General features: G+C 37.2%; 1 protein-coding gene across 1 annotated transcript; it reads left to right on the forward strand.

Annotated features, from left to right (window-relative positions):
• Positions 1-27,909, forward strand: LOC100934317 (lipopolysaccharide-binding protein). The gene is made up of 15 exons (XM_003759063.3): positions 1-329; positions 3,155-3,269; positions 4,266-4,394; positions 6,603-6,758; positions 8,254-8,317; positions 10,189-10,252; positions 11,278-11,369; positions 14,353-14,529; positions 16,594-16,653; positions 17,728-17,895; positions 19,321-19,388; positions 22,713-22,758; positions 24,714-24,777; positions 25,368-25,444; positions 27,424-27,909. Exons 1-15 carry the CDS (start codon positions 203-205, stop codon positions 27,466-27,468), a joined length of 1,452 nt encoding a protein of 483 aa, XP_003759111.1. The 5' UTR covers positions 1-202; the 3' UTR covers positions 27,469-27,909.

The following is a 27,909-nucleotide window of genomic DNA, read 5'->3' on the forward strand; positions in this document are numbered from 1 at the left end:
TTTCCCCCTTATTCTCCCTTTCTTTTCACCCATAATCTTTCATTTCAGAACCTTGGAACTTCCAGAGTAATTCAGGAAGGCCCTCCCTTTTACAGATCCTTCCTCCACCCTGCTATAAATTACAGTGTCCTCCAGCTTCCCCATACACTGGGGGAGACATCAGCAGGCTCTTCACTTCTTTTTTATAAGGAAGAACCTTGAAATGATGATGAGGGCCCAGAGCTGCGTATTGGTGTCTTTATTGGTGCTCTTGGAGGTTCTGTGTTCTCGGGTTGATGGCAGCAATCCAGGAATAGTGGCCAGGATCACCCAGAAGGGTCTGAATTATGGTAAGGAACTGGAACATCTCTGAGGGCTTCCCATATCTTACTTGCACAGATAAACCTGTTAAGGGATGGGGTAGGGTTGGCAAAAAAAGATCTAGATTTTAGCCCTAGCTTTGCTACTTATTAGCATGATAAGATCAAAGGAGATCATTTGCCTTCTCAGAATCTCACTTTCTTCATTGTAAATACAAAATCTATGTTTTCTTCTACCTGCCCCCACAAGGTTGCTACAGATATATGGCGTAACTTTCTAGGGCTATTTCACTAGAAAAATTATCAGGAGAAACTGGTTTCAGTCTTACTGACTGGATGTCTGACATTGTAGTTTGTTTTCTTATTAGTCCTTCAAGGTAATTTAGTGACTTTAGCACAGCTACATGGTGTAATGGATAGACAGGAAGACCTGAGTTCAAATGAGGTCTCAAGCACTTATTGTAGACTGTGTGTTTTCCTGGAGATAATAGTAGCACCTAACCCTCAAGGTTGTTGTGATGGTCCAATGAGATAATACTGTAAAGCATGGAACAATAGTGCTTGCACATAGTAGTCCCTTAATATGTGCTTTTTCCTTTTTTTTCTCTACTTTTCTCTACCTAGTCAGCATCTTAAGAAAGCAGCATGGGAAGTTAGACTGAGACTTAATTGAAGTCAGGGGGTCTGGATTTGAATCCCAACTCTGCTACTTACTTACTATATTATCTCTGGTCCTTAGTATCCTCATCTGTAACATGGGAGGGTTGAATTAGACGATCTCCTTTGATCCCTTACAACTCTAAATCTTATAGTCTTCAATCAGTCACTTCCTCATTTCTGAGTTTCCCTTTCTGTCAAATGAAGATTAATAATCTGTGCCCTGGCATGTGGAGGGAGGGGAAAGAGGAGGCATTTGAGAACTCAAAGGAAGCCATTTTCTCAAGAATAGACCATTGGATGAATAAAATGAAATAGTATATAATGTTAACAGTTCTCATTAACTGTTTTGTGAGATGGAAGCTAAGCAAAGAAATGTAAAATCCAAGATGAATCCTCCCAGAGACTTTTATTAAAATAAAGGAATGGCTAAGTAAAGGGAGAGAAAAAGAAAGGAGTCTGGAGATAAAACTGACAAGCAGAGACAGAGAAGGAGGAAGAGGAGGAGGAAAAAGAGATGGGGAAAGAGGAGGAGGATGTCCCAAGGCAATAGTTGGGCAACATCCCCAACAGTGACCTAGTTCCTCCCAGTTACTAGCTAGCAGTCTATCTTCCCAGCTTAGAAGACAGACTGTCAGAGCAGGAAGGGACATCAGAGAGCATTGGAGTTTAAGTGCTTCATTACTTTGGAGAAGGGAAGAAATTTGTCCAAAGTCACTAGTGTCAGGGGTAGGATTAGAATGCAGCTTTTCTGACAGCTAGTCCTGAGCTCTGAGCAGATGTGAACTGAGATTGGTCAAAGGTACAGGACACTTTAGACTACAGCTTTAGGATTCGAAATGGATGAGGGTTGAGCAGGGAAGGCAGTTAAATATTAGCCTCATTACACAGAAATCCCAATGGTGAAGAAGAATAGGGTGAAATTTGCTTAACCATCAGCTAGGTCAGAGATGGACACATAGGTCCTACCCCCCCATATTACTACTATAGGATATCTATTTATGTATCTCCAGTTCTATGTAATATATGGATATGTAACATGCATATGTCTGATTATCTATCTAATCCATCTCCAATCCTATGTAATATATGTGTATATATATGTATATATATGTCTATGTATTTATCTAGACTAGGGATAGATATATCCAGCTTATGTAATATATATATATATATATAATATTATTTATGTATGAGTATATCTATCTATAAACATGTAACCCTATTAGTTTCTCTCAATATGGATAACATTATATACCTACATATATGTATATATATTTCTATCTATGTATTTATCTAGACTAGGGACAGATATATCCAGCTTATGTAATATATATATATATATATACATATATATATATAATATTATTTATGTATGGGTATATCTATCTATAAACATGTAGCCCTATTAATTTCTCTTGACAATATTATATACCTACATATATGTATGTATATATATATGTGTGTGTGTGTCTATGTATTTATCTAGACGAGGGACAGATATATCCAGCTTATGTAATATATATATATATATATATATATAATATTATATATATATGGGTATATTTATCTATAAACATGTAACCCTATTAGTTTCTCTCAATATGAATAATATTATATACCTACATATATGTATATTTATACACATATACATGCATTTATCTCTAGCTTTCATCTTTATGTCTTTCTCCCAAACCCAATTTGTTACTGAATGCCACCATCCTTCTAGTCACCTGCACCTGTAACCTCCCTGCTCTTCTGCATCCTATTTATATATTCAGATAACCAAGCTCCCCACCATGTCAAATATGTCCCCTTCCTTTCACTCAGATAGCCACCACACACATTCAGATCCTTATCACCCCTTGGGGAGACTCTTGTGGTTGTCTCCTAATTAGCCTCCGTACTTCCCGTCTGCCCAATTCCAAACCTTCTTAAAACTCAGATTCAAGGATTCTATTTACACACACACACACACACACATGCATGTATACGTACGTGTGTGTGTGTGTAAATGGAATATGTATGTTATGTATACATAAACATAGCTTTGCAGATACCCACACATACTCTTACTCACCAATCCAATGGCTTTCTATTTCCTATAGAATCAAAGAAACTCCTCGTTTGGCACTTGCAATTGTTTACAACTCTCATTTACCTACCCTCCTATACCATTCAACTCTTTATCTCTGCAGCTGGTGTTGAGGGAGTGAAAACCTTGGAAAAAGAATTGTTGATGATGACTCTGCCTGATTTTAAGGGGGATTTTAAGATCAAACCGTTTGGACACGGGGAGTATAATTTCAGGAGGTAAGGTGGTAAGTTTGGAACCCAGAGGTACAAATACAGAGGGACTGGTCTTGGGCACTCATAGGGAAGAGAGAAGAGAGAAAATCCTTCTCTATTGGATCAAGGAGCTCTCTAGAATTAGTGTTTGGATATAGGGTTCAGAAGAAGCTTTGGAAACATGCTTATCTTTCCAAAGTAATTGATTCCCAACTCATTCTGAGGAATGGTGAATAAAGGTAATCATCTGCTCTCATTTTGGGGATTCTTTCTGGTGACATTAAAGAGACACAGAAGAGCAAACTAATGAGGGATAGAATTAGTATAAAAAATGAATGGAGGAGTTTTATAAAAATAGTCAGCTCATATGCTTCCTACCATTATAGGCCCAGCATCATCAGAGTTAATGAAATGCTACTATTCCCTTTTACACTTGAGGGAACCATGATTTTAAGGGAAGTACTTTGTAGTATTAGAGTGCTGTAGAAATGCAAACTGTTCTCATGATTGTTATGAGTTATTTTCTTATTTTTTCCTGAACATTCAGAGGTCTTCATTCTGACCTGATTTCAAAGAGATATCATTGAAGGCAAGAGAGTGAAAAAATGATGTGCTTCAGAGGTGCTTGAGTAATAGAGTAGAGGGTCTGCATGGGTTGGGTACTGGTCTTGGATTCAGTTGACCAAAGCTCAAATCCTGACTCTGGCCTTCATTGTCATCCTGGACAAATCATTTCCTATCATCTAGGCTCACTTTCTTGATCGGTAAAATATGAATGATAAAACAATCACTATAGAGTTCATTTCATAAACTTTAAAGCTCTAAAAACCTGAGCTATTAACATGCTGGGCAAGCTACTAAGAATATGACTCTGTAACTCCCTAAGGAAAGCTCTTTAAGGAAGAAGACCATCAGAATGAGCCTCCAGAGGCTATTTCAGGATCCTGATATTCCTGCTCAGGCCCATTCCCACATGCCTTGTTTTCCCTTCACTTTACCATATATGTTTTTCTTTTTTAGCCTTAGGATACAAAATGTTGAACTGAAGAACATCAAACTGAATCTGGTGCCTGGTGAAGGCCTAAAGGCCTCTATCTCCAATTCTTTTATCCATGTAGATGGAGATTGGAAAGCACGCAAGTCTTTTGTGTAAGTTGGGTATTGTTGTAAGCTTCTAGTTTCACAGTAGTCTCTCTATTCTAGTGATTCTTTCTTTCTTCTCTAGGCTGAAGATTCCTAGTCACAGAAATCTAAGAGGTCAAAACAAGTAAGGATCTTAAAAAATAGAATTAACAAAAAATCAGAGTTGCTGATGGACGTGGCTCTTTTCAACAATGAGGTGATTCAGGTCAATTTTAATGGTTTTAGGATGGAGAAACCCATCTGCACCCAAAAGAAGACTATGGGGAATGAATGTGGATCACAACATAGTATTTTCACTATTTTTGTTGTTGTTTACTTGAATTTTTTCTCACTTTTTTCCCTTTTTGATTTGACGTTTTTGTGCAGCATGATTAATATGGAAATATATACAGAAGAATTACACATGTTTATCGTATATTGAATTGCTTGTTGTCTAGGAAAGGGGGTGGAAGGAAGGGAAGGAAAAATTTTGGAACATGGTGTTTTTCAGGGTGAATGCTGAAAACTATCTTTGCATGTATTTTTTATTAAAGCTTTTTAATTTTCAAAACATATGCACAGATAATTTTTCAACATTAACCTTTGCAAAACCTTGTGTTCCAATTTTTCTCTACCTCCTCCCCTATATGTCAAGTAATCCAATATATGTTAAATATGGTAAAAATATATATTAAATCCAATATATGCATACATATTTATACAGTTCTCTTGCTGCACAAGAAAAATCGGATCAAGAAGGGGGAAAAAAACCTGAGAAAGAAAACAAAATTTTGCATGTATTTTAAAAATAAAAAGCTTTTATTTAAAAAAGTATCAGACTTGGAAGGGATCTAACAACAAAATGTCAGAATAGGAAGTGACCTTTGAGCTCATCCAGTCCAGTTCCCCAATTTTAATGACAAGGAAATAAATGCAAAAAAAAAAATTTCTCAGGTCACATAGTCGATAGTTGCAGAACAAGGACCAAAATCTTAAACTCTCAACTCTACTTTCATACTAATCAATCTTCTCAGGATGGAGGAAGTAGTAAAGAAATTATCACATGAGCTCTTCCCACAGTCCCAGCTCTGAAAATGCTCAGGCCCACCATCATTGCCTGGGATTAGTGCCTTCCTGAGTAAGACCCATCATTCCTGATGGGGCATTATGTTCATGTTCCAACTGGGGCCTACTCACAGCAAAACCATAAAATTGATCTTCAGCATGTCCCTTTCTCTTCCATCTCATTTTCCTCAGGCCTGGCATCTTGATGTTTCTCCTTAGACCTTCCTAATATTAACCAAATCATTAACAGAATTTATTTACATCACTGACTCACATTTTCCATGTCTACAAGACCAGTTTTTTCTCTCTCTTCCCCCTCCTCCCACTTCCCCATTCATTGTCCCTGGCTCTTAACCAAATTAAGAGAAGGAATGGAATTATGATAGACTGATGAGTCAGGGAAGTTTATAGAACCTATAGATTTTATGATAACCATATTTCCTGAAAGAAGAATTGGAAAACAATCTCAAAGAATCTTTTTATAGTAATATGTAAGGAGGAATTCTTGGAATCTCAGCCGAATTAATCTTGGAGAGGTAGAGAATGAGAAAGAGCCTTAAAGCACCCAGGGCCAGCATACCCCACCATCATCAGTGTTCCCAGGCTATGGGTGCACTGACATGGCAATGAGGCAAGGTGATCCTGGAAGACAAACATAGTGGTGGTGATACTATTAGGGTGAGGGAAAATGAAGGTGGCAGTTCAGGAGCAAACATGGTTCTTCCTTATAAAGACCCTTTGTTAGTCATCATTGTGCATCTCTACAGCAGAGAAGTAAGTCCCTGGCAAAATTTCAAGGCTGCTTGAGATCCCTAAAATGGACCTCCCTCTGCTAATGAAGATACCAATCTCTCTGTACTTAAAAATCACCCCCCGGTGATCAAACTGGCAAAGAACATCTCCAAACTTAGTCTGGCTCTCAAATGATGGCAAAAGGTCATTTTTTACTCAGTTTCCTCAGCTTGGTCCTGCTAGAGCTCCTTTCAACTGGTATGGCTTTTGAAAACCTAGGGGTCATTTCCATGGCTACAGAATTTAGCAAAATTTTGCTATAAAGAGGAATTTTTTTTCTTGAACAATGCTCAAAACACCATATGCGCAACTATATCTATCCTCTCGGGCAGAGTCCCTCCTGGTTCCAATCATTAGCTCTTCTTTTTTCTTCATTAGGAAAGTAAGCGGTTCCTTCGATCTGCAAGTTAAAGGTATTTCCATTTCGGTATCTCTGGCATTGAGCAGTGATAGTTCTGGGAGACCCACAGTCACCAACAAACAATGTAGAAGCTCCATTGCGGACGTTGATCTCGACGTTTCTGGGAAAATTGGGTAGGTAATTCTTATAATCCTCAAGAATTATTCTGTGGGTCAATATCATGGTCTATCCTTCTCACAATTCTTCCTCTAATAGGGGCACAAAGATCAACTATCATTGTCCTCTTTGATGCTGGTGGCCAAGATAATAGGCAATAGTCAGAATCCAAAAGTTCATGATAAAGAATATTGAGGTAAAATTTTAATATGGCAAAATGTAGATAAATGTAAAGTATTAAACTTGGGTTCAAAAAATCAGCCTCATGTGTAATAGTTTCTTTGAAAAAGGCCTGGAGTTTTTGACAGACTAGAAGCCCAAAAAGCTGAGAGAGTAAGTTGATTGCACTAAGAGGCAAAGGTCCTGGGATGATAGCCCCTTTATACTCTGCCCTAATCATATTACATCTAGAGTACTATGATTTGTTTTGATCATGTAATTTTAGGAATATGTATAGATTGAAAAGGAGAGCCACCAGGAAGATGAAGTTGCAAAGAAGCAATTTAAGATTGAATATCTGAGAAAACAAATAAGCAAAAAACCTCTTGAGAGTTTTCCAAAAATAGACTAGTTGCCTTATATAACGGTAAATTCTCCCCTCACTTGAGGTATTCTACACAAAGGCTGAATGGCCAATGGTTGAATGTATTAAAGAGGATTCTTGTTCTGGTATGTGTTGTATAAAATGACCAAGTCAACAAAAGTGTTTCTTAAAGGTTCATGGGAGTTGGACCAGTGGGCAATCAATCTGCAGATTTGTATCTAACCTCTGCAAAAAAAAAAAAAGAAAAGAAAATGAATTTTTTAGTCATCCATTCTACAGCTTTCTGATGGAAAGAATGATTTGGAGTCAGAAGGCATGAGTTGGAATCCCATAGACACTGCCACTGAATGCCTATGTGTACCTTTTCCTGCATGCTACTTCTCTTCTGTGAGCCTTGGTTTCTTTTTAAGTAAAATAAGAAGATTGGATTAGATAATGTCTAATATCCTTTCTGTCTCCAAATCCTATATAGGTCCATAGCAACAGGCTGGATACTTTGGCAACTGATGTAGTTATGGATCTCGATCAGGGTTGGGATCTCACAGTCACTTTGGACTTTTCTAGGGAAATGTCATTTAGATCTTTCAGGATCGAAGGGCCTATCTCTGCCTGTGTTCTCTAGTTTTTAGTGTCCTTTTATCACCCTGTCCCAAGGCCTGTCCAGGTAGAACTTTGACTCCTTCCCTTCTTTCTCTTCCCCAGGTTACATCCTAATTCAGCTGCCACTGCAGTATATTGTAGGAGGTGCTGAATAAATGTGCTGGTTCTATTTGAAGTTTCATATGCCTCCCCAAGTACTTGTTACATTTGGGAAAAGTCGTCTGGATGCCCTTTCCCTCCAGATGGGACTTGGTCACAGCTAGGGGATGATTTGGATTTTTCCCCTCTTTATATCCAGAGCAGCTCTGGTCATGGTGGATCTTTCTGGTCTGTGTTTGACTTTTAAATACTTATGTTTATTGCCTCAGGTGGCTGCTGAACCTCTTCCAACACCATATTGAGTCCAAATTCAGAAGACTCTTGGAAGATAAGGTAACAAGTTGAAGGGAGCTCTGGACCACAATTAAGCCCTTTCAAACCTTTTCCTCCAGAACCAATTGTTGTAATTACAAAATGGTACCCCAGGGCACTATGATTGCACGTGAGCTCTATATAGTACTTTAAAGTTTGCAGAGTATTTCACAACAATTCTGGGAGATAGGTGCTATTTCCCTGAATGTCCAATGTTTCAAAATATCTAAAGTGACATTTAAATTCAGATCTACTGAGCTACCTAGTAAGGCTGCTAATGGGGTGGAAAGAGCACAAGATGGAAGAACTGGGCTGAAGTTTCCATCTTTACCATGAATTATTTATGAGTGAGGACCCTTCCTTCCTCTCAGCTGCCAAATGGAAATTATAATTCCCATACTGCCTACCTTGAAGTTTTTTTCAAAGGAGAACTCTTTGGAATTCTTAAAACGCTAAGTAAAATATACAGTATTATCATTCCCTCTGAACTTCACTTTCCTCATCTATAAAATGAGCACAAACAAGATCAAAATAAGCTGGAGATAACCACAGGAAGGGCATTCACATGAAGGGAAGGCCTCTAACAAAGGGTGGGATTATAACTGGGACCTGAAGGAAGCCAGAAGATAGCATTAAGGAGGGGGAGAATTCTGGGTTTATAAAGCCTTTTATAAATATTATCTCATTTTATTCTCACAACCAACCTTGGAAGTTTGATGTTATTATTATCCCTGGGATAATGAGACAGAGGAAGACAGAGATAAAGTGACTTTTCCAGAGTCACACATTAAAAAATGTCTGAGGCTCTATCCTCAGTGTCACCTACTCATTTCTATTTTATTTTAGGACAATCCCCTTTATGATGTGATTTCCAGGAACACACTATGTCAAAAGAACAGAGACTCTTTGTCTTGTTGTCCAAGTACTTTGGGATGATCCAAACAGTGACCAGGATGAGATGGCAGAGTACCAAGGTCATAGGATCACAGATCTCATGCAGGAAGGGACTTCAGGCACTATCTTGTCTAACTCTTCATTTTACAGATACAAAGATTTGTCTGAGGGTTAAGTGACTTGCCCAGATACGCCCAGGTAGTAAATGCCAGAGGTGATATTGAGCCTAGGTCTCCCCACACCAGCGTCACTCTTCTCCTGTACCATATTTCATCTTTATTACCTTTGCTGATAACATTGATGGCCTTGCTCATAGTGGCCACATTCTCTTCTCTCCACTGCTGCCTCTCAGTAAAGATCAGAGATGGGCAGGGATGGGAGAAGATTCAGGCTAGAATTCTTTATGCCATCCATTGGGACTGGCATATACCTCAGTTACCTTGCCTCAACATTGCTCTAAAAAATTTAAATTTAAAAAATGTTAAAAAATTGTCTCAATATTTGGGAAAAAATAAAATACTATTTAAAAAAAGAAATAAAATACCATTAGGGAGGACAAAGGGTTGTAAAGGATGGATCAGAGTTATAGTAGAAAGAATTCTGCAAAGGGAGTAAGACTCAGGTTCTAGTCCCAGTTTTGCAGATAACATGCTACATGAATAAATTTGGGCAAATTACTTTCCCTCATTGGACTTCAATTACCCCATTTATAAAGTGAAGGAGTTGGACTAATTAGTCTCCAAGGCTCTTTCAGGTTCTAATCATCTCTGGCTGTATAATTGGTAATGGATCTATGATTTCACTGTTAAAGGGAACTCCCAGGTAAATGGAGTCCCTCTGGTGCCTTCTCCTCAACTCATATTAGAGCAATGAATAACTACTACTCAGAGTTACACAATCAATATGGGTCAAGGGCAGATCTTCAGCCTGGTCCTCTTGGCTCCCAGGGCAGTTTTACCTGCTGCTTCTGACTCTATGACCTATTTCACTTTCCCTAGATCTGCGAGATAGTCAAGAAGTCAGTTGCTTCAGATCTTCAACCCTATCTTCAGACTCTCCCAGGTATGGATCCCACTTGGCTCCATTTTTGGATTATGTGTGGGAAATGAAAGCTATCGTTCCATTATCCATAACGTGGAAGTTGGGGCACAGATAAGAAGGATATCAAATCTCATTTGTAATGAATTTGGGAATTAAATCACACCAGATTTCTCTTCTTATTTTTGTTTGGTTAAAACAATGAGGTCAGTTCTTCTCCTTATTGATTGGAGACTCATTGATTATAATCTCTTCTAAACCTGTGCAGGAAGGGAATTCCTTGGAAAGGTCATGTGTAATGGAGTCTAGGACTCTGTGATAGAGATAGGAACTAGACCCATGACTTCAATGATTTTGGAAACTTCTGAATGAGGAAACTCCCTCTACCAGTGCAGGTTGGCACCTTCTCTAAAACTTAGAGGTTGTGACTTGCTTGGAATCACACAACCAGTATGTGTAAGAGGCAAGGCTCACACCTAGACTTTCCTGGCTTCAAGACCAGATCTCTATCATTATTCCATATTTCTTCCCTGTACAGATTTAAATATACACAGATTTAAAAAGAAAAAAGTCTAGCAAAATTAACCAGAACGTCATCACATTTGACTGTATAAGCAATATTCATACCTATAGTCCCCTACTCTTCATTAAAGGGAAAGAAGGTCATGTACTCAACTCTGGTAGAGAGGTTGCTTTCCTCAGGCAGAACCAGGGAAAGCTTCCAGCTATTCCGAAGCAGAAATGATTAATGGAGACTCTTCTCCATCATATAGTTTCAGAAAGAACCATCATTGGCTGAGCAGGTAGGTCTGGAGGAGCAGGCATTTGGTGGTGATTAGTACAGACAGGTCGAAAATTTTTCTGTAAAGTTTCTAGGGATAATGTATAGAATGGGGGAATAGAATGTTGATGATACATTGACTACTTTTGGCCCAACAGAGATCTAGGCTCTGGGTGGGACTTGTGGGAACCACAGGTCAGACAGAGCAGATGAGAATATTGGGAATAACAGACAAAACCTGACTGTATTTTTCTTTCTTTGTTTCTAGTCATTGCCAAGATTGACCAAATTGCCGGCATGGATTATTCCCTGACTGGGCCTCCCCAGGCCTCATCCCACAGCTTGGACACCTTCTTTAAGGTGAGGAGTTCCATTCGGCAGACTTTGAGAAGCTAAGGCAGGAAGAGAATCCTCCTGATGATCCTGTCCTCCCCAAAGAGCATAGCTGGAGAAATTATATTCCCAGTCACCAGGCTGCCTTGCTATATATCCCACAGTTTGAATTATTGACTAAGGACTTGCACTATGCAGAACCTAGAAGTAGGTACGATAAAGGAAGACATGAGACATGGTTTTTGTGCCTTGCTTCCTATCTGTCCTTTTCAAGATCCCCTTACTGTTTTCCACTTTCTTTCAAAAAAAGTTTTATTGATGTTTTTTTTTTTTTTTTTTAACATTTTGGCTATTTACCAAAGACTGTCCAAAAATAATGATGATGATGACACGAAGATGATAGCATTTACATAGCACTTTAAGGTTTATAAAACATTGTAAAGTATTATCTCATTTAATTCTCATAATAATCATGGAAAGTAGATACTATTATTTCTATTTTATGGATAAAGAAACTAAGTCGTTCAGAGGATAAATGGCTTGTCTAGGGTTGCCCAGTGAATAATGAAAGGGAGCAAACACTGTAAAGTATTATCTCATTTAATCCTCATAATAATCATGGAAAGTAGATATTATTATTTCTGTTTTATAGATAAAGAAACTAAATCATCCAAAGGATAAATGGCTTGTCCAGGGTTTCACAATGATTAATGAAAGGGAACAAACATCTGTGTGCCAGGCACTACGCTAAGTACTTTACAAATATTAGCTCACTTGAGCTAATTTACTACATAGATAATAAAGGGAGGTTGAATTTGAATTCAGATCTTCTTGACTCCAGGTCCAACACTCTATCCATTGCAACATCTAGCTGTTTCAAGAATCCCCTTTCATAACATATAAGCACAGTAGCCACGTCTTTAAGAATATCCCATATTCTGTAACCATAATACACTCCCTCTTTGTCAAAAGGCTTGCGAATCTTCTGAAGTCATAACCCAGCATATTTGACACCCCGAGTCTGCTTCTTAATCTATAAAATGAAGATTTTGGACTAAGTTACCTCTAAGGTCCCTTCTAATTCAAGATCTATGATTCCACAGCAAATATAAATTCTTTTTCTCAATAGTATTTTATCTTTCTAAACACATGCAAAGATAGCCTTCAACATAAATACAAATTCTTTAACTTGACATTTAAGATCCTCTGAAATATAGATATGAACTAACATTTCAGTCTATTTTATATTACTCTCTTTCATGCACTCTATATTTTAAACTAAACTGTATTTTTGGCTATTGCCTAAACTTAAGATCCCATGTATTTATATCAACCATGTTTTCTACTTGTAATGTCTTCCTTCTTTTATTATTCCTGTATATCTCTCTCTCTCTCTCTCTCTCTCTCTCTCTCTCTCTCTCTCTCTCTCTCTCTCTGTAAAATCTTCCTTAATGCCCCTAGCTCTTTGGGCTCTTAAATATTCTGGGTGATCATGGCTTCCCCACTGTCTTGCTATTGTTATTCGGGCATTTCAGTTGTGTCTGACTCTCTGTGAACCCCTTTTTGGGATTTTCCTGGAGTAAATACTTAAGTCATTTGCCATTTCCTCTCCACCTCATTTTACAGATGAAAATCTGAGGCAAACAGGCTTAAGTGAGTTGCTATAATGACAACTATTGAGGGTCTAAGGTTAGATTTCAATTCGTAAAGATGAGTCTTGCTGATTCCAAGCCCAATGCTCTATCTGCCTCCCTTTTCAGTCTGTATCCCTTAACACGTTTATCTGTTTTTATATTACATGCTTTCTCCCCCATCCCCAATAAAAAATAAGTTCCTTATACACAGGGGCTGATAAGTTTTTAATTTATCAGGAATACCTCATATGGAATCTTGCACAAAAGGATTTGTTGCATTGACATTTGCATGTTTACATTGAATTTTAAATGTTTGATGAATTGAATTTTGTATGTTTACATATTAACTTTAAGAAAAAATGTCAGACAAGCAAGCCAAAAGAAACAGAGCAAGTTATGTATATCATATAACCGTTAAGAATGATCAAGATGGAATTCACGATCTGGGTATGATTTGGACTAGGTGGCTTCTGAGATGGTTCCATCTTTAGGTGCTATTCACCTAGGAGACTGTATCTCTCATTAGTTCTGCCCCAGGGCACATCAGAATCTTGAAGTATAGAGCCATCCTAAGTTTTGGAAGACCTGGGTTATAGACTTCCTTTACTGCTCACTGATTTGTCCTGTGGTCTTGGGACTAGAGAAGATAAAAATCCCTCTCAGATATCATTTGTAACTCCAGATTCTCCTCACCCTCAGGAACTCAGGAACTGAGATATAGAGGAAATAGCACTGGAAGTTCCATCCATTGTAGTTCCAGAATTTATAAGCTTTGTGATAAGCAAGGCAATTAGTTTGTTAACTTTAGTTTCCTCATCCATGAAACAGGTTATAAGAATTCTGCCACTACTTCATAGATTTGTTGTGAAGAAAAGGTTTTGTACGTCTCAAAGCACTATGTGAAAGAATTATTTTCCAGACTGTTTTGACCTTTGAATATGAGAAAGAATTTATCTGTGTGCTATAATTAGGCATATAATGATCCCTAGGAATGGCCACATTCATTCAGGACATGGCAATAATAACTCCCATTTCTGTAGCACTTTGAGGTTTATGAAATATTTTCCTCTCTGCAACCGTGTGAGGTAGACAGTTCAAATGCTACTTTATAGAAGAAAAAAACTAACGCTCTGAGACAGCAAGATTATACTTAGTGAAAAGGAATAGATCTCTAATGGTTGGACTTGTAGGCACTAGAGGAGGGAGATTTTGAAGGACAGAGAGTTTGGCAGTCATGTAAGGCAACCTTCATATCAAAACAATATGGGTGACTACCTACTCTGTGTATTAGTATGATTTCAGAAAACTAACTACTAAAACTAAAAGCATTTTCAGATGAAAGCCTTTGGCTAATGATATTTCTCTCTCTTTTTCAGGGAGAGTTTTTCAGGCAAAGTCATCGATCCTCTGTTCCCTTTGTACCTGCTGCCATGAATCTCCCTGAAGACCATGATCTCATGGTTTACTTTGGAATTTCTGATAGCGTCTTCAATACAGCCAGCCAAATTTACTGGGAGGCAGGCACCATGAACTATACCATCACAGATGACATGGTAAGGAAGGAGGTTTAAAGGAAGTGATCCCTAGGGTCAGAAGGTACAATCAGAGCTTGATTATATTGGGACTAAAGTCCCATTATCTTTCTACCAGAAAGGACCACAGCAAGTTACTAGAATTCCTAAAATTACAGCTCTAGAAGGGACAAAGATAGCTAGGACATTGATTTGGAAGTACCTTATATTTTTAGGGGTTTTTTTCTCTCCAGTTATCAGGAATTTATATTTTCTCCCTCCCACCTGCCTCCTTTTTCCAACTCAAGAAAAGCAGATTCCTATGTTTGTCATGAACAACAACAACAATGAAAATATGGCTTATTCTTTATCTTGAATCTAACTCCTCTGTATCAGAAGATGGGTACCATTCTGTATCATTAGTCTTCTGGAATCATGGCTGGCTATTGTATTATCTAGAGTCCTCAAGTCTTTTAGAATTGTTCATTTTTACAATGTTAATATAAATTATTCAAGGAGCTTATAATCTAAGGTGGAAGGGAAGGTACAAAAATTGACTAGTCAATAAGCATTTTTAAAGTACTTATTATGAGACAATTTTCCTAAGTGCAGGAGAGATAGAGAAAAGCAAAAAATATTCCCTGCTTATGCTTACATTCTAATAATAGGGAAGAGAATAAACAAACAATTTTGTATATACAAAATATAAGTAACACTGACTCCCTGAAGAATAGATATATTATATTTCAACCCTTCCCTAGGGTTCTCTGGTACCCTAAAAGGGGAAAAGGGAGTCAAATCTCTCTGCTATTGTCCCAGACTCCTATTGATGCTGATCCATTTAATTACTAAACAGTCAGATTAACTTTCACAAAGGAATATTCATTTCAAAAGTATGATAAACACAAATATACACATACCTACTTTCCAATATGTGGTAGTATACTTATGTACCACCTGATTCTCTAAGCAGGTAGGGGAATTAAATTCATAAATTAACTCAGTTCCTACCTCGCTTAATCCCACTACATTCCAAGTCTGCAGCTTTTCTTGGTTGAGTCCCAGTAAGCCTGGCTTCTCAAGCTTCCTTGCTGAGCCAGCTGCAATACTCAGTCTGGAATCCTGTCAACAAGACATCATGGTTTGGGTACAATTCCAGGAATTTCACTACCTGCAGCTAGAACTGAAAGGGACAGATTAAAATAAACAAAACCCCATGCTTGTTTCTCAGGGTCATGTGGCTTAAAAGGGAATGGGGAAAGATAGTTCTTTCCCTCATCCAGGGCAGTACTGGTTTCTATGCTATGAGTGAACTGGATCTTCACTCCTGTATACTGTTTTGGGGGCAGTCAGAGAAGAGAGAGAGAGAGAGAGAGAGAGAGAGAGAGAGAGAGAGACAATAACAGAGAGAAAGAAAGAGACAGAAGGGGGGAGGAAGAGAGGGAGGTAGAGCACTCTAGTTACAAAATGCATTTATCAGGTATGGATTAAACTAGATGAAATTCCTTTATATTTTTGAAGTCCTAGGATTCTGTGATCATTATGGGTTTGGATAAGAAAATGAATTTGAAATTTCAAACATTTTCCTAAGAAAGTGGAGTAGCAAAAGGACTTCTATTTTTTTCTCAGAGAAAATCTGACTTTAACCAGCAGCCTAAGGATGAGGTAGAGGATGATAGGGAAGCTGAGGGAGAAGACCTTCGGTATCTTGCTTTTAGGGCTCTTGGAATGAGTGTCTGATGAAAACTCCTTCCAAGATTTTATTGCTCACAATAAACTCAAAGACCATGTGTCAACTGCAAAGGAAAGTGCCTATATGTAAAAATGTGTCTCTCTAGATCATCTGTCCCCCTTTAACCAGAAGGAGAAGGTGGGTGGGAATATGTTGGATTTTGGTGGGAGCCCTTATCCCAGTAATTACAGCGCTGCTCTCCGGTTACCACAGCAACATCCACTGATTGGGAGTGGGAGAGAGAGAGATAGGTTGCTAACCTTCAGCTCATCCCAATTCTTTTAGCTCTAGACAACTGACAGTCTCTCCTTCTTAGCAGGAGGGTTCTGGGCCCTCTGCCAGTTCTAATTTCTACCATGCTTCTTTTGGTCCAGATTCCTTCGAATTTTCACATCCGACTGGTCACCTCTTCCTTCCGAGCTCTGATCCCTCAGGTAAGGCTCCATTCTCAGAAGAAATAACACAGACTCATGTAATCTCAAAGCAGTTACATTTCCTTCCAAACCTTTGGTGATCCTGGGGAAAAAAGTCCTTTTAAAACAAAATCCTTTAGCCTCCTTCAGTTCAGTCATTTTTTAGTCATGTCTGACTCTTTGAAATACTGAAGTGTTTGTCATTTCTCTCTCTAGTCCATTTTATAGATGAGGAAAGTGAGGTAAACAGGATTAAGTGACTTGTCCAGAGTTACACAGCTAGTAAGTGTCTGAGGCCAAATTTTAACTCTGGAAGATTAGCCTTCCTGATTATACGCCTGGTACTCCGTCTATTGCCTCCTGGGGCTCCCATAATTCTGCAAGAATGTGCTATTGTTGAAAAGAATTCATTTCCAGTAGAAACTTTGTAGATTAGAGCTGGAAATCACCTTTGAATTCATTCAGATGAGGAAAATGAAATCTTGAGAAAATAAATGGCTTACTCAAAGCTACCCAAATAGTAAGTAGCAGAATCACAATATTTGGACAAGAGTAAACTTTATTAAATTCTCTTGACTAATGTGATCAAGGTTGACTTTAGTTATAGACACAGCAGATAGACATCAATAGTTAGATGTGAAACCTAAGTTTTTTTTTTCCTTGTCAACTACTAAGAGTAGCAGCTATGTCATACAAGTAGATAGAGAGCTGGGCCTGGAGTCAGGAAAATCTGAGTTCAAATCAGCTATGTGACTCTGGACAAGTCAATCATCTGCCTCAGTTTCCTTAGATGAAATGGGGAAAATAATAGTATTTACCTTGCAGGGATGTACTGAGATAACATTCATAAAGCCTTTAATACAATGCCTAGCACAAATTAGTCACTATTTAAGTGCCAATTCCCTTTTTTTTAAAATCTTATTACCAGTAACTTAATTTTGGGATATAGCTCATAGATTTATTTTACTTTAAAAGATTATAAAAAATGAAGACTTACTTTTCTAGAGAACTTGTAGGGATGAATCTGTCTGAAGCATGCAGTGCATCCCTTTTCCTTTGCCCTTGTCTTTGACTTTCCTTTTCTAACCTCTGTAGTTGGGCAAGCTGTATCCCAACATGCAAATGGAACTTCGGATATCGTCTCCTTCTCCTCCCGTCATGGTCTTCAGTCAAGGGAACGTGACTCTCACACCAGAAATGGAGCTCCAGGCCTTTGTCATTCTACCCAGTTCCGTCCGGGTGCCTCTATTCCTGCTCAGTATGGTCAGTCTGGGATTAGCCAATATGGGAAGGATTGACTCACAAATCCCTGAGATGTAGGGTCCTTCAATAGTACTGACATTTGCTGTCACTGATTTGGGTTTGCAAGTTGCTGCACTAGAGATTATTTTCTTCTAAGCATCATTCCTGTTGTTTGGATAAACTTCTACCAGGTAGATAGAAGTGCCTAATTTGTGCCCTAATTAACTGAATTATTTATATTCCATACATGCAGTTAATTACAAAATCGCATGTTTACTTCCCTCAATTATGATTTTGTTGACCCCCTTCTAATATTGCTGAGTTAAAAAATTTTATACAATTATGAAATTGTAGACATGATAAAGATGATAAAGAAAAAATACACTGGGATCATGGGATTTAGAGGAGTTTTTGTTTGTTTTGGCTCTCCTTATTTCAGGGTGGAAGTATGATAGCCACTCGTGGGACAGTGCCACTGTTGACTGGCGTGAAAACTTTAATTTATTCAGCTATTTGTCTGGACTGGTTCAACTCTCCTTAGGCAGCCTGGTGGTCTCCTTTGCTCACCATATTCACACACAGTGTGAATACCCCATCAATTTTAGCTTTACTGAAGCTTAGGACTCCCCAGCTTATATGATTCACCAGCCTTAGCCTAAACAGCAGAGATGACAAGAATACAAGACTGCTTGCTACTAGTAGGATAAAGAATTTTAAGGGACCTTATAAATCATCTAATTCAACACTCCTGTTTTACACATGAGGAAATTGAAATATAGGGAAGTCAAATGATTTCTCCAAGGTCATATAGGGAGTTGCCATATCAGTATTCAAATCTATTTCCCCATCATTCCAAATCTATTGCTTCTGATTTAGGTTTTAGTCCAGGGTCCAACACTAATTTACTCTGAGAACTCAGGCAAGATAGTCTCTGGATATATTGTAAAACATGTTCTAAAATGAACATATTGTAAAATGTAAAAATATTAGATTAGGTGATCTTTACTTTTTTGTGCTATCTGATAAAGGCTATGAACCCTTTCTTAGAATCATGCTTTAAAAAGTTTTAATAATTGAAGGAAATGCTAAATTTTGGTTAAAGTTAGTGAAAATATATAAAAAGCTATGTTCTACTATCCTTTAAACCTGACTTTCTATGTTCTAAGATTTGATCTATTTTTCTATATATCAATATGATTTCTATCTATATAGCTATTTATATCTATCTGTTTATCTATCTACCTATCTGTCTGTCTGTCAGTCATAGTTTCAGGTTCCTTTCAGTTCTGACTATCTAGGATTATATAGATGTTACTTTACTATCTGTTCCACTCCTTTCTCACTGATTTTCTAAGTTTTATTCCCAGAGGGCTCACCAGATCCCTATGTTAGTTTTCTCATCACAGATTAAGTGTAGGGGCTAACAAGATTGTTTCTTATTCCTAGACAACCACTGTCTGGGCCACTATGGATGTGAATGACAGCAGACTTGTCTCCTCTGTGAATCCAGGAAGGTAAACGGCAAGGGATGGTCCTCTTATTTTATTTTCTAACCTCATAATTTCTTTTTTGTAGCTATTATTTATATACACTTTACATTTTTTTATTTTGTTAAAAAGAATTAAAAAAAGAAAAACAGAAAAGGGAAACAAAACAAAACAAAACAAAACAACATTTTGATGTGTCCAGCAGAATATAATTAAAAATATATAACAATAAATTACCTACACATAACTCATAATTTCAATTTTCCACAGTTTGCTGTGGAAAGTTATACCTAATTCCCCAGGATTGGTGAGTTGACAATGAAAATAGTTCCAATACGTTATTACTGTCAACCCACTGTGAGAAAGAAAGTTTGTATCTTTCTGCTCCTCTAACAAGTGTAATTTTCTTCCTTATATCTGACTAGCCTCTGTGCTTTTTCTGGGAATTGCTAGCTTATTTTTTTTTCTAATGGCTATGGAATGAATGGATGGTGAGAGGAGGGTTTGGCAATCATACATCTTGGATTTTCTGGTGTATTTCAAGAAAAGAAAGTGCAATTTCAGTAAGACTTCATAATAAGTAAACTTTCCTTTAGAGGAATGGACACATTTAGTACCAGCAAAAATTAGTTAAATTTAAAATTTGGGGGCTTGTCCTAGCACTCTAGAAAAAATTCTAGGTTGTAACCTTAGATTTTTCAATTTATAAGGAGCCTCACATAACATCCAAGTCCAAACTATACCTGATTAGGAATCCCCTTTATAGTATTCCTGATAAGTGACTACTTGACCTTTTGAAGATTGCCTAGTAAAAGAAAACCAATCAATTAATCAATAATCAGTTAACGTTTATTAGATGCCTATTATGTGGAAGGCACTATACTAAGATCTGGGGAAACAAATAAGAAAAAGGAACCTATTATGAATGTTCTGAGATAGCCCATTCCATTTTTGGATGAAACTAATTTTTTTTCCTTTTATTGAGTGTAAATCTATTTGTTTTTCTGCAATTTTCATTCCATGCTCCTAATTTTATCCTGTGGGGCCAAAGTTTAACTTTTTCCATATGTCAGGCTTTCAAATATATAGCGTTATTTCTTCTGTCTCCAAAATCTTCTTTCAGGGTAAACATTCCTAGTTCCTTTATATTCTTTAAAAAATAAAGGAACTTAATTTTTTTCAATGAATAAGACTCTGTTTTATCTCTCTTCCCTCTTTGTATTCTAATTGGGAAAAGGAAAAATAAAACCATAATATTAAATGTGCATGATACTCCATGCCCCCAAATATGTCTTATTTTGCAACATGAGCTTATACACCACTTTGCTAGAAAGTAGATAGTTTGCTTCACCATGGACCTTCTATTTGGTCATTTGATTGACCAAGGTTCTTTAGTCTTTCAAAATTGTTTGTCTGTAAAATCTTATTTCTTTTTTCTTTGATTTCTTTTAGACCTAATTAGTGGCATTGGTGGGTTGAAAGATATACACAATTTAGCAACTTTTGAAGTACAATTCCAAATTAACTAGACCAGTTTTCCCATTTTTCTAACCAATCCTTATACAAGGTCTCTAGGTCCTTCATCATGCTATCCGTCACTGTTATAGATTCCGTCTTGATTTGATCTTTTGATGCAGGAGCAACACTTGTCCTTTCTACCTCATTCTTTGATCTTTCTTGACTTTATCTGCATCAAAATTTTTTATATCTCCTCCTTTTCCAACTGTTTTCCAACCCATAAAGCCTATAACAATGATTAAAAAATAAAAACTACTCAAAAAACAAGCATTGCATTAACAAAATCTAGCCTTATATATAGTGCAATTTCTCCATCTCCAAAAAGGCAAGAGGGAGATAGATTCTCATATCTGTTCTTTGGGTCTGAACTTGCTTAATGTAATTTCTCAGTATTCAGTTTTGATTTTTGTTGTTATTCTTTCTATTTTTATCACAATACCTCTTTTCTACATTGTTTTCCTGGTTGTGCTTGCTTCATTTTGCATTAGTTCTTCTAAGTTTCTCCATGTTTTCCTATACACCTTATAGTCATTTTTTAACCTCTCAGTAATATTCCACTAGTACTCCACAATAATATTTCAAAAATACCCTGATTTGTTTAGCCTTTCTCCAACCTTCATCCTATCCAACAATCTTTGTCTTATTATCTCTGAATTCTGCTCCCTGACATAGGACATTGTATAGTCAAGGGCTGTTCAGATAAGTTCATTCTTATTTGGTCATGAACTTTTCTCCTATCCATAGATTTGACAGGAAATTTCTTCCATTCTTCACCAATTTGCTTATGATACCACTCTTTACATCTAAATCTTGTATTCATTTTGAGTTTATCTTTGATATATGATTGAAATGTTAGGCTGCCTAGTTTCTGCCAGACTACTTTCCAACTTTCCTAGAAGTTTTTGTCAGAGTGAGTTTTTTTTGCCCCAATAGCTAGGATCTTTGGATTTATCGAACATTAGGTTACTGTGCTCATTTCCTTGCATACTTAATCTGCTCCACAGTTTAATTTCTGTATATCTTACCCCAAAACAAATTGTTTTTGATAATTATGGCTTTGTAGCATAATTTGAAATCTGGTACTACTAAGTCCACTTTCTTTCTACTTTTTTTTCCCCATTAGTTCCCTTGAGATTCTTGATCTATTGTACCTCCAGGTGAATTTATAAAGTACCTTTGGTAGTGTTTATTGGCATAGCATTAAATAAACAAATTAATTTAAATAGTATTGTCATTTTAATTATATTGATTTGATCCTACTCATGAACAATTAGTATTTCTCTAATTATTTAGATTTGTTTTATTATCATAAAGAATATTTGCAATTATGTTATATAGGACCTATATATGACATGGCAGATAGAATTCTAAGTATTTTAAGCTATCTATCATTATTTTAAATGGAATTTATCATTCTCTCTCTTCATACTGGATTTTGTTGGTAACATAATGTTGTGGATGATTTGTTTGGTTTTATTTTATATCTTGTAACGTTGATGAAGTTGTTAAATTGTTTCGATTAATTTTTAGTTGATTCTCTAGAGGTGTCTAAGTAAAAATTGACTTTCTTTGATGCACATCTTACTTTGTTTCGTCCTCAAATGTTTATGCCTTTTCTTAAAGCATAGAAATCTTCAGGGAATGCAGGAACTAACATGAGAAACAAAATTCTTAGGACTCCATACATTCTGGCCTGATAGTGCCAGACACACTCTTCCCAAGAATTCTTTAAGGGTGGAGGTGAATTGAAGGCAAAGAGATTGCCCATATATTGGTAGTGGCAAAATCTACTTTGTGGGGGTAACTCATATCCTTTTCTCTTTTCTCACATAGTTCATTGACCATGAAACTAATACACTCAGACATCGGTCCAATCAATGTAAGTTATCTTTTTTCTTTATTATTCATTCTACATCTTTCTTGATCTCCTTTCAGTGCCCACTTCTGTTCTGAGTTATGGTAATGGGAAGTGAGAAGGAAGAGATTTACTCTTTCCTATAGAATATAGCATTATAGTTTAATTGGAGAAACAGAGTATAGAGATAGAAAGAAGATAAGAAATAATATAAACTAGCATAGAATAAAGAGTTAAAAATGAAGATATGAACACATATATTCATTTATTCAGCATACATGTATTAAAGGTTTGCTTTATTCAGAGTAATGGGAGGATTAGTTTAGAAAGAACATGATTGATTCCTGACCTCAGTGAGCTTCCCAGTTTAGGAGGGGACAAAATGCAAATATAGGGAACCATAATATACAACATTACTGATAAATGTGAGAAAAGTAGAAACAGAGTGTTGTAGGAGGTGTGGAGTTGGAAGAAGGAGTTGCTGAATAAGGGGACTAAAGAAGGCCTTATGAAGGAGCAGATAATCAGGGTCTTGGGATCTCAGAGTAAGTCAGAATATAGGGGAGAGATTTGGGAAGTCTTCCTCTAGAGGATGGGGTTTGAGTGAGTAATTAAGCAGTGTTGTATTTGTTGTTTGGTTTTTTATTCTCAAAGAGGATCATGATATCTGGGAGGTGCTGCCATGATCTGCAAGTGAATTGGATTTAAGTGAGGGAGAACTGTGCTAAGTTGCCAGTCTGACTTTTTCCTTTGGATTCATGTGGGTGTCAAGATCAGGATGACTGGAGATGGTCTAGACACAGTGGGAGATCTTGTTAAAAATCTTTAACAAATTTTAGTTTGACTGAGACAACACCCAATCATTGATAAAAAAAAAACCTAGGGAATAAAAGAGGCAGAAAATGGATCTTTTTCCTAGATAAAAAAATAAATTTGAGAGGGGAAGACTCTCAGGATTTCACTCTGAACAAATAAGGACCCAAACAATGAGGAAGTGGGTATTGGTCTAGAACTTATTGTTGGCCAATCAATGAGAGCCAGAGTGATTAAGGTTTAAGGCATGGTCCTTAAAACAGAAGTCTAGCCTGTAAATACCAAGAGACATTGGGAGGCTTCAAAAATCAAAATTTACATTCTTTTGAGTAGAGTACCTATAGGTAAAAATATAGTACCTTATGTAGATAGAGGTACAGGAGAGAAAGAAGAAAACAAAAAAGAGAAGAAAAGAAAAGAAAAGAAAAAAAAAGAAAAGAAAAGAGCTTTGTTGCCCAAATAGCTAGTTCCAATTGGGTTCCCACTGGGGCAACTTCTACTACTAGTCACAGATGCTTGACAACCCGACTATTTGTGATCATACCATTGGAAATATTTCTTTGTAAAAAGAATCATCGTGGCTCTCATTTCTATTTGAGTTTTACACTTCTTGATGAGAGGATCTCTAAGGGCCATTCCCGTTAACTATTAAGTCCATATACATTGTGTGTGGATTTTCTTTTTAATTTTTTCTTTTAAACTTTATTGATATCTTTTGTTTTTATACCACTTATATAGATTCCCTCCCCCTCCCTTCTCAGAGACACTTGTAAGAAGAAATAATAAATAACTATAATCCCCAGGTATCAGGGGAGGAAACTAAAGCAAACAGAAATTAACTGATTTGCCAGAGTCACATAGGTAGTAAGTATCCGGGATCAGATTTGAACTCAGAAATAAAAATGAAAGGAAAAAAAATCAGCAAAACTAATTAATATATTAATTGATTTTGTGTTTCATATTGTAGTACCCCACTTCTGTAATGGAAGGAAGCATATTTTGTTTTTCCTTCTTCATGACCAAATTTAGTAATTAAATAGTGCCCCATTTAATTTTTTTCTATGTTGTTGCTATTGTTAATACTGTTTTCCTGATTCTCTTTATTTTCCTTTGCTTCAGTTCATGTATTGTATGTATGTTTATTTCGCATCTCCTGTCTCCTCCAGGTGCCCTTAATCCAGGCTATCCTCAATTATTATGCTCTGAGCACTTTGTTACCTGCTATTAATGGTAAGAGGCAGCTGGGAAGACTTCTTTGGTCTATCCCCTTTGGGTGGGGGACATGGAAAAGGTCAGGGAGTCAAGAGGTCTCAGTTCTACTCCCTGTTCTGCTTCTCACTTTACCTTAAGCAAATTGTCAGCTTCTCCATCTATAAAATGGGTTTAGAAACTCCTAGCTTTCCTCTCAGAACATTTGTGGCATTCACTGAGATTATTTATGTTTTTAAGAAGTACCAAGTGCCACATGGGGAGTGTCTTCTTTGGGTGTGTGGAATATCTTCCGGGCTCTCAAGGACTGAGAAAGCTGAGCACAGATTCTGCCATGTCCAGCTGAGGTGGAAAGATTTTGAGCATGGGCCCAGTGACTAGCTTTGCTAAATGGGAGGCTCATCATCTGGAGGGGGAGGAGATAGAAGATGCATTGGTAGAGTGACTAACAGCGACACTTGTAAAAATCTTACAACTTCTGAAATACTGAAATAAAGAAGTGGATAGGAGGTGGGCTCTATTTACTTATAGAACAAAGCAACTCTTGGTGATATCTCTACCCTTCCTGAATTCTCTGTGTAATAATCTCTTTGTTATGTGATAATTTTCAGAAAATCTGGAGATAGGTTTTCCTCTCCCTATGCCAAGAAATATTCACCTGCACGACCTTGTTGTTCAACCTTATCAGGTCAGTGAGAAGATGCTGGACTCCAAGAAGGAAAAATGTGTATGAGTGTATTTGAGGGGGCTCCTTTGGGGATTATGAAAAGAGTGGCAAGAGTGGAAGATGGGATGGGTGGGTTGAGGGAAAGGGGAAAATAGCAGCATGGGAAATCTCAAGGAGGAATTAGGTTTGGATGTTTGGGCTACTATTAAGAGGGGACTGGGAGACTGATCTGAATATCTTTGCTCTCAGCTTGTCTTTTGTCACACCTGCCTTAGTTCCAGAAAATGGCTCAGATTCAGAGGCATATTCTCTCTAGGTGCCAGAATTAGGAACTGGAACTTTTGAATTGGCAAAAGAACCCAAAACTGAAGGGGGACCCAAGAAGAAGGGATAAGAATAGAACTTGAAATAACTCCTGAAACAACTGCAGACAAGGTCCTTGGATTCTTAAAAATTATTAGCATTTTTTTGTTGTTGTTTTTAACACAACTATATTTTCTAATGTTTTCCTCCCTGTTCCCTTTCTTGGTGGACCATTCCTTATGATAAAGAATAAAAAAGAAGGGGATGGAGAGAAAGGGGAACAAAGTTAATCACCATCAGTTAAATCTGACATTATGTATTGTATTCCACACTCCTAATCCACTCTGTCTACAAAGATGCAGAGTCGGTACCCAGGAGTCAAATAAAATGTTTATTGATAGTTTTATTTTCACCTTTATTTTTTATAATATTCCTTTACTATTCAGCAAGCCATTCAGTGTAACAAATGATAAAGGAAAAAAAGAACAATTCAGCAAACTAATTGCATGACTTGAATATAACCATATATGTAACATTCTATACCTATGGTTTCTCAACTCTGTAAAAAAGGGAGAGAGATGCATTTTCTCAGCTCTTCTTTAGTGCCTGGATAGAATGAATAAGGATAGAAATGATATGAGAAATAAGGAACATATAAAAAACCACTCTACATAACTGAGTGTCAAAATAAGAATTAAAATATTGATCAATTTTCCATGCCATTAGCCATTATCAGTCCAATGGATGAAGAAATGGCAAAATGAGCTTAATACCCAAAGGAAATTCAGCAAATACATTCTCACTTCTTATTTCCAAAAGCCAGGTAACCCTGGCATTATTCAGTTGTGTTGGGTACACTACTTGGAAGCATATAATTAATAGAAACTTACAATGTAGACTCAGGTATAAAGCTGAACAGATCTTGGAGATCAATTAGTCCAGTATCCTCATTTTACATATGAGGGAGCTGAGCCTGAGGGAGGCTGTTACTTTTCTGAAAGACTAGAAGATCCTTGGGAGTAGAGATTATTACATTTTTTTTTTGTCTTATGTCCCCTTTATGTACCTCACTCAGTCATGTAACTAGCACTTGATAAATGCTTGTGGATTGATTGTCCAAGGTCATACGGCTGCTTACTAAACCTAAGAGGCTGAATTTATGCCCAGGTTCTCTGACTCTAGAGTCAAAATTCTTTCCACTGTTACCAAACTGCCGTGATGATGATGATGATAAAGCTGATAAAGCTGAAAATGGTGTCCACTTGCTATTGTCCAATAGTAAACAACAGCTGACATTGCTTTGAGTTTTAGAAATAGATTCTCTTTTGGGTGAAGGGAAATGAATCAGGAGGCAGGAGTGTAATGCCAGACAGCTTACAATTTTGCTGTTGTATGCTTGGGAAGGAAAATTTAGATGACAGAAAGTGGCATTTATGCCAGTCCTCCAGAAAGGCATCCGTTTATAAAATGACGGATAAATAGCGAAGCAGCTGACAGAGACTGTGTTTTACTAAGATCACAGGGTCTGGGGAGTATTTATGACCTCTGTGGGTTGATTTCATTTTAGTTAGAATGGGACTTTCCATTTTCTAAGGGTTTCCAAAGGAAATGACTTGTCTCTCCTTAAATTAGAATTGTCTCTTTGGGAAGTAGAGGATGATTTTTCTCTTCTGTATTCTCTCTACTTTTATCTCTAGAACTTTCTGCTTTTGGGATCCAATGTCCAGTACATTAAAAACTGAAGAGGACGAGAACTGACAAGTAGGAGTCATAGCTGGATATGGAAAGATTGTTCTTTTGCAGGAAAGGCTTCATTTCTGATGGAGAATTAAACACAGTAGCTGGGCTCTCTCTCCCATGGTCTGGATCTCTCTGGTTCTGTCCTATGACACGGATTTGCTGAAGATAAGTGTGTCACTGTGGGACTCAGCCTGTGGATTCCAAGTTCTGGTTCTTCTTGGTATTGCCATGCCCTTCTCTGTATGAATTAACTTTTTCAGTGACATCTATTGCTCTCCAGGACAGCAGGCTTCTCCTGGAGTTTGTGTACTGTTGTTTGCATTTTGGTTCCATTCCATTGGGGGTTCCTTCCCCTAGCCCCATGTACTCTTCCTCTTTCCTTGTGGATATCCAATAAATCTCTCCCCCACACCCAAATGACTCAATAAAAAACTGAATGATTA

The sequence above is a fragment of the Sarcophilus harrisii genome, chromosome 2 (assembly GCF_902635505.1).
Source record: "Sarcophilus harrisii chromosome 2, mSarHar1.11, whole genome shotgun sequence".
NCBI lineage: Eukaryota > Metazoa > Chordata > Mammalia > Dasyuromorphia > Dasyuridae > Sarcophilus > Sarcophilus harrisii.

Coding starts and splice junctions, on each gene's coding strand:
- LOC100934317 (XM_003759063.3), top strand. CDS start 203: ATGATGATGAGGGCCCAGAGCTGCGTATTGGTGTCTTTATTGGTGCTC. Junction 10,253..11,277: donor CTATCTTCAGACTCTCCCAG/GTATGGATCCCA, acceptor CTTTGTTTCTAG/TCATTGCCAAGATTGACCAA. Junction 14,530..16,593: donor ATACCATCACAGATGACATG/GTAAGGAAGGAG, acceptor CTTTTGGTCCAG/ATTCCTTCGAATTTTCACAT.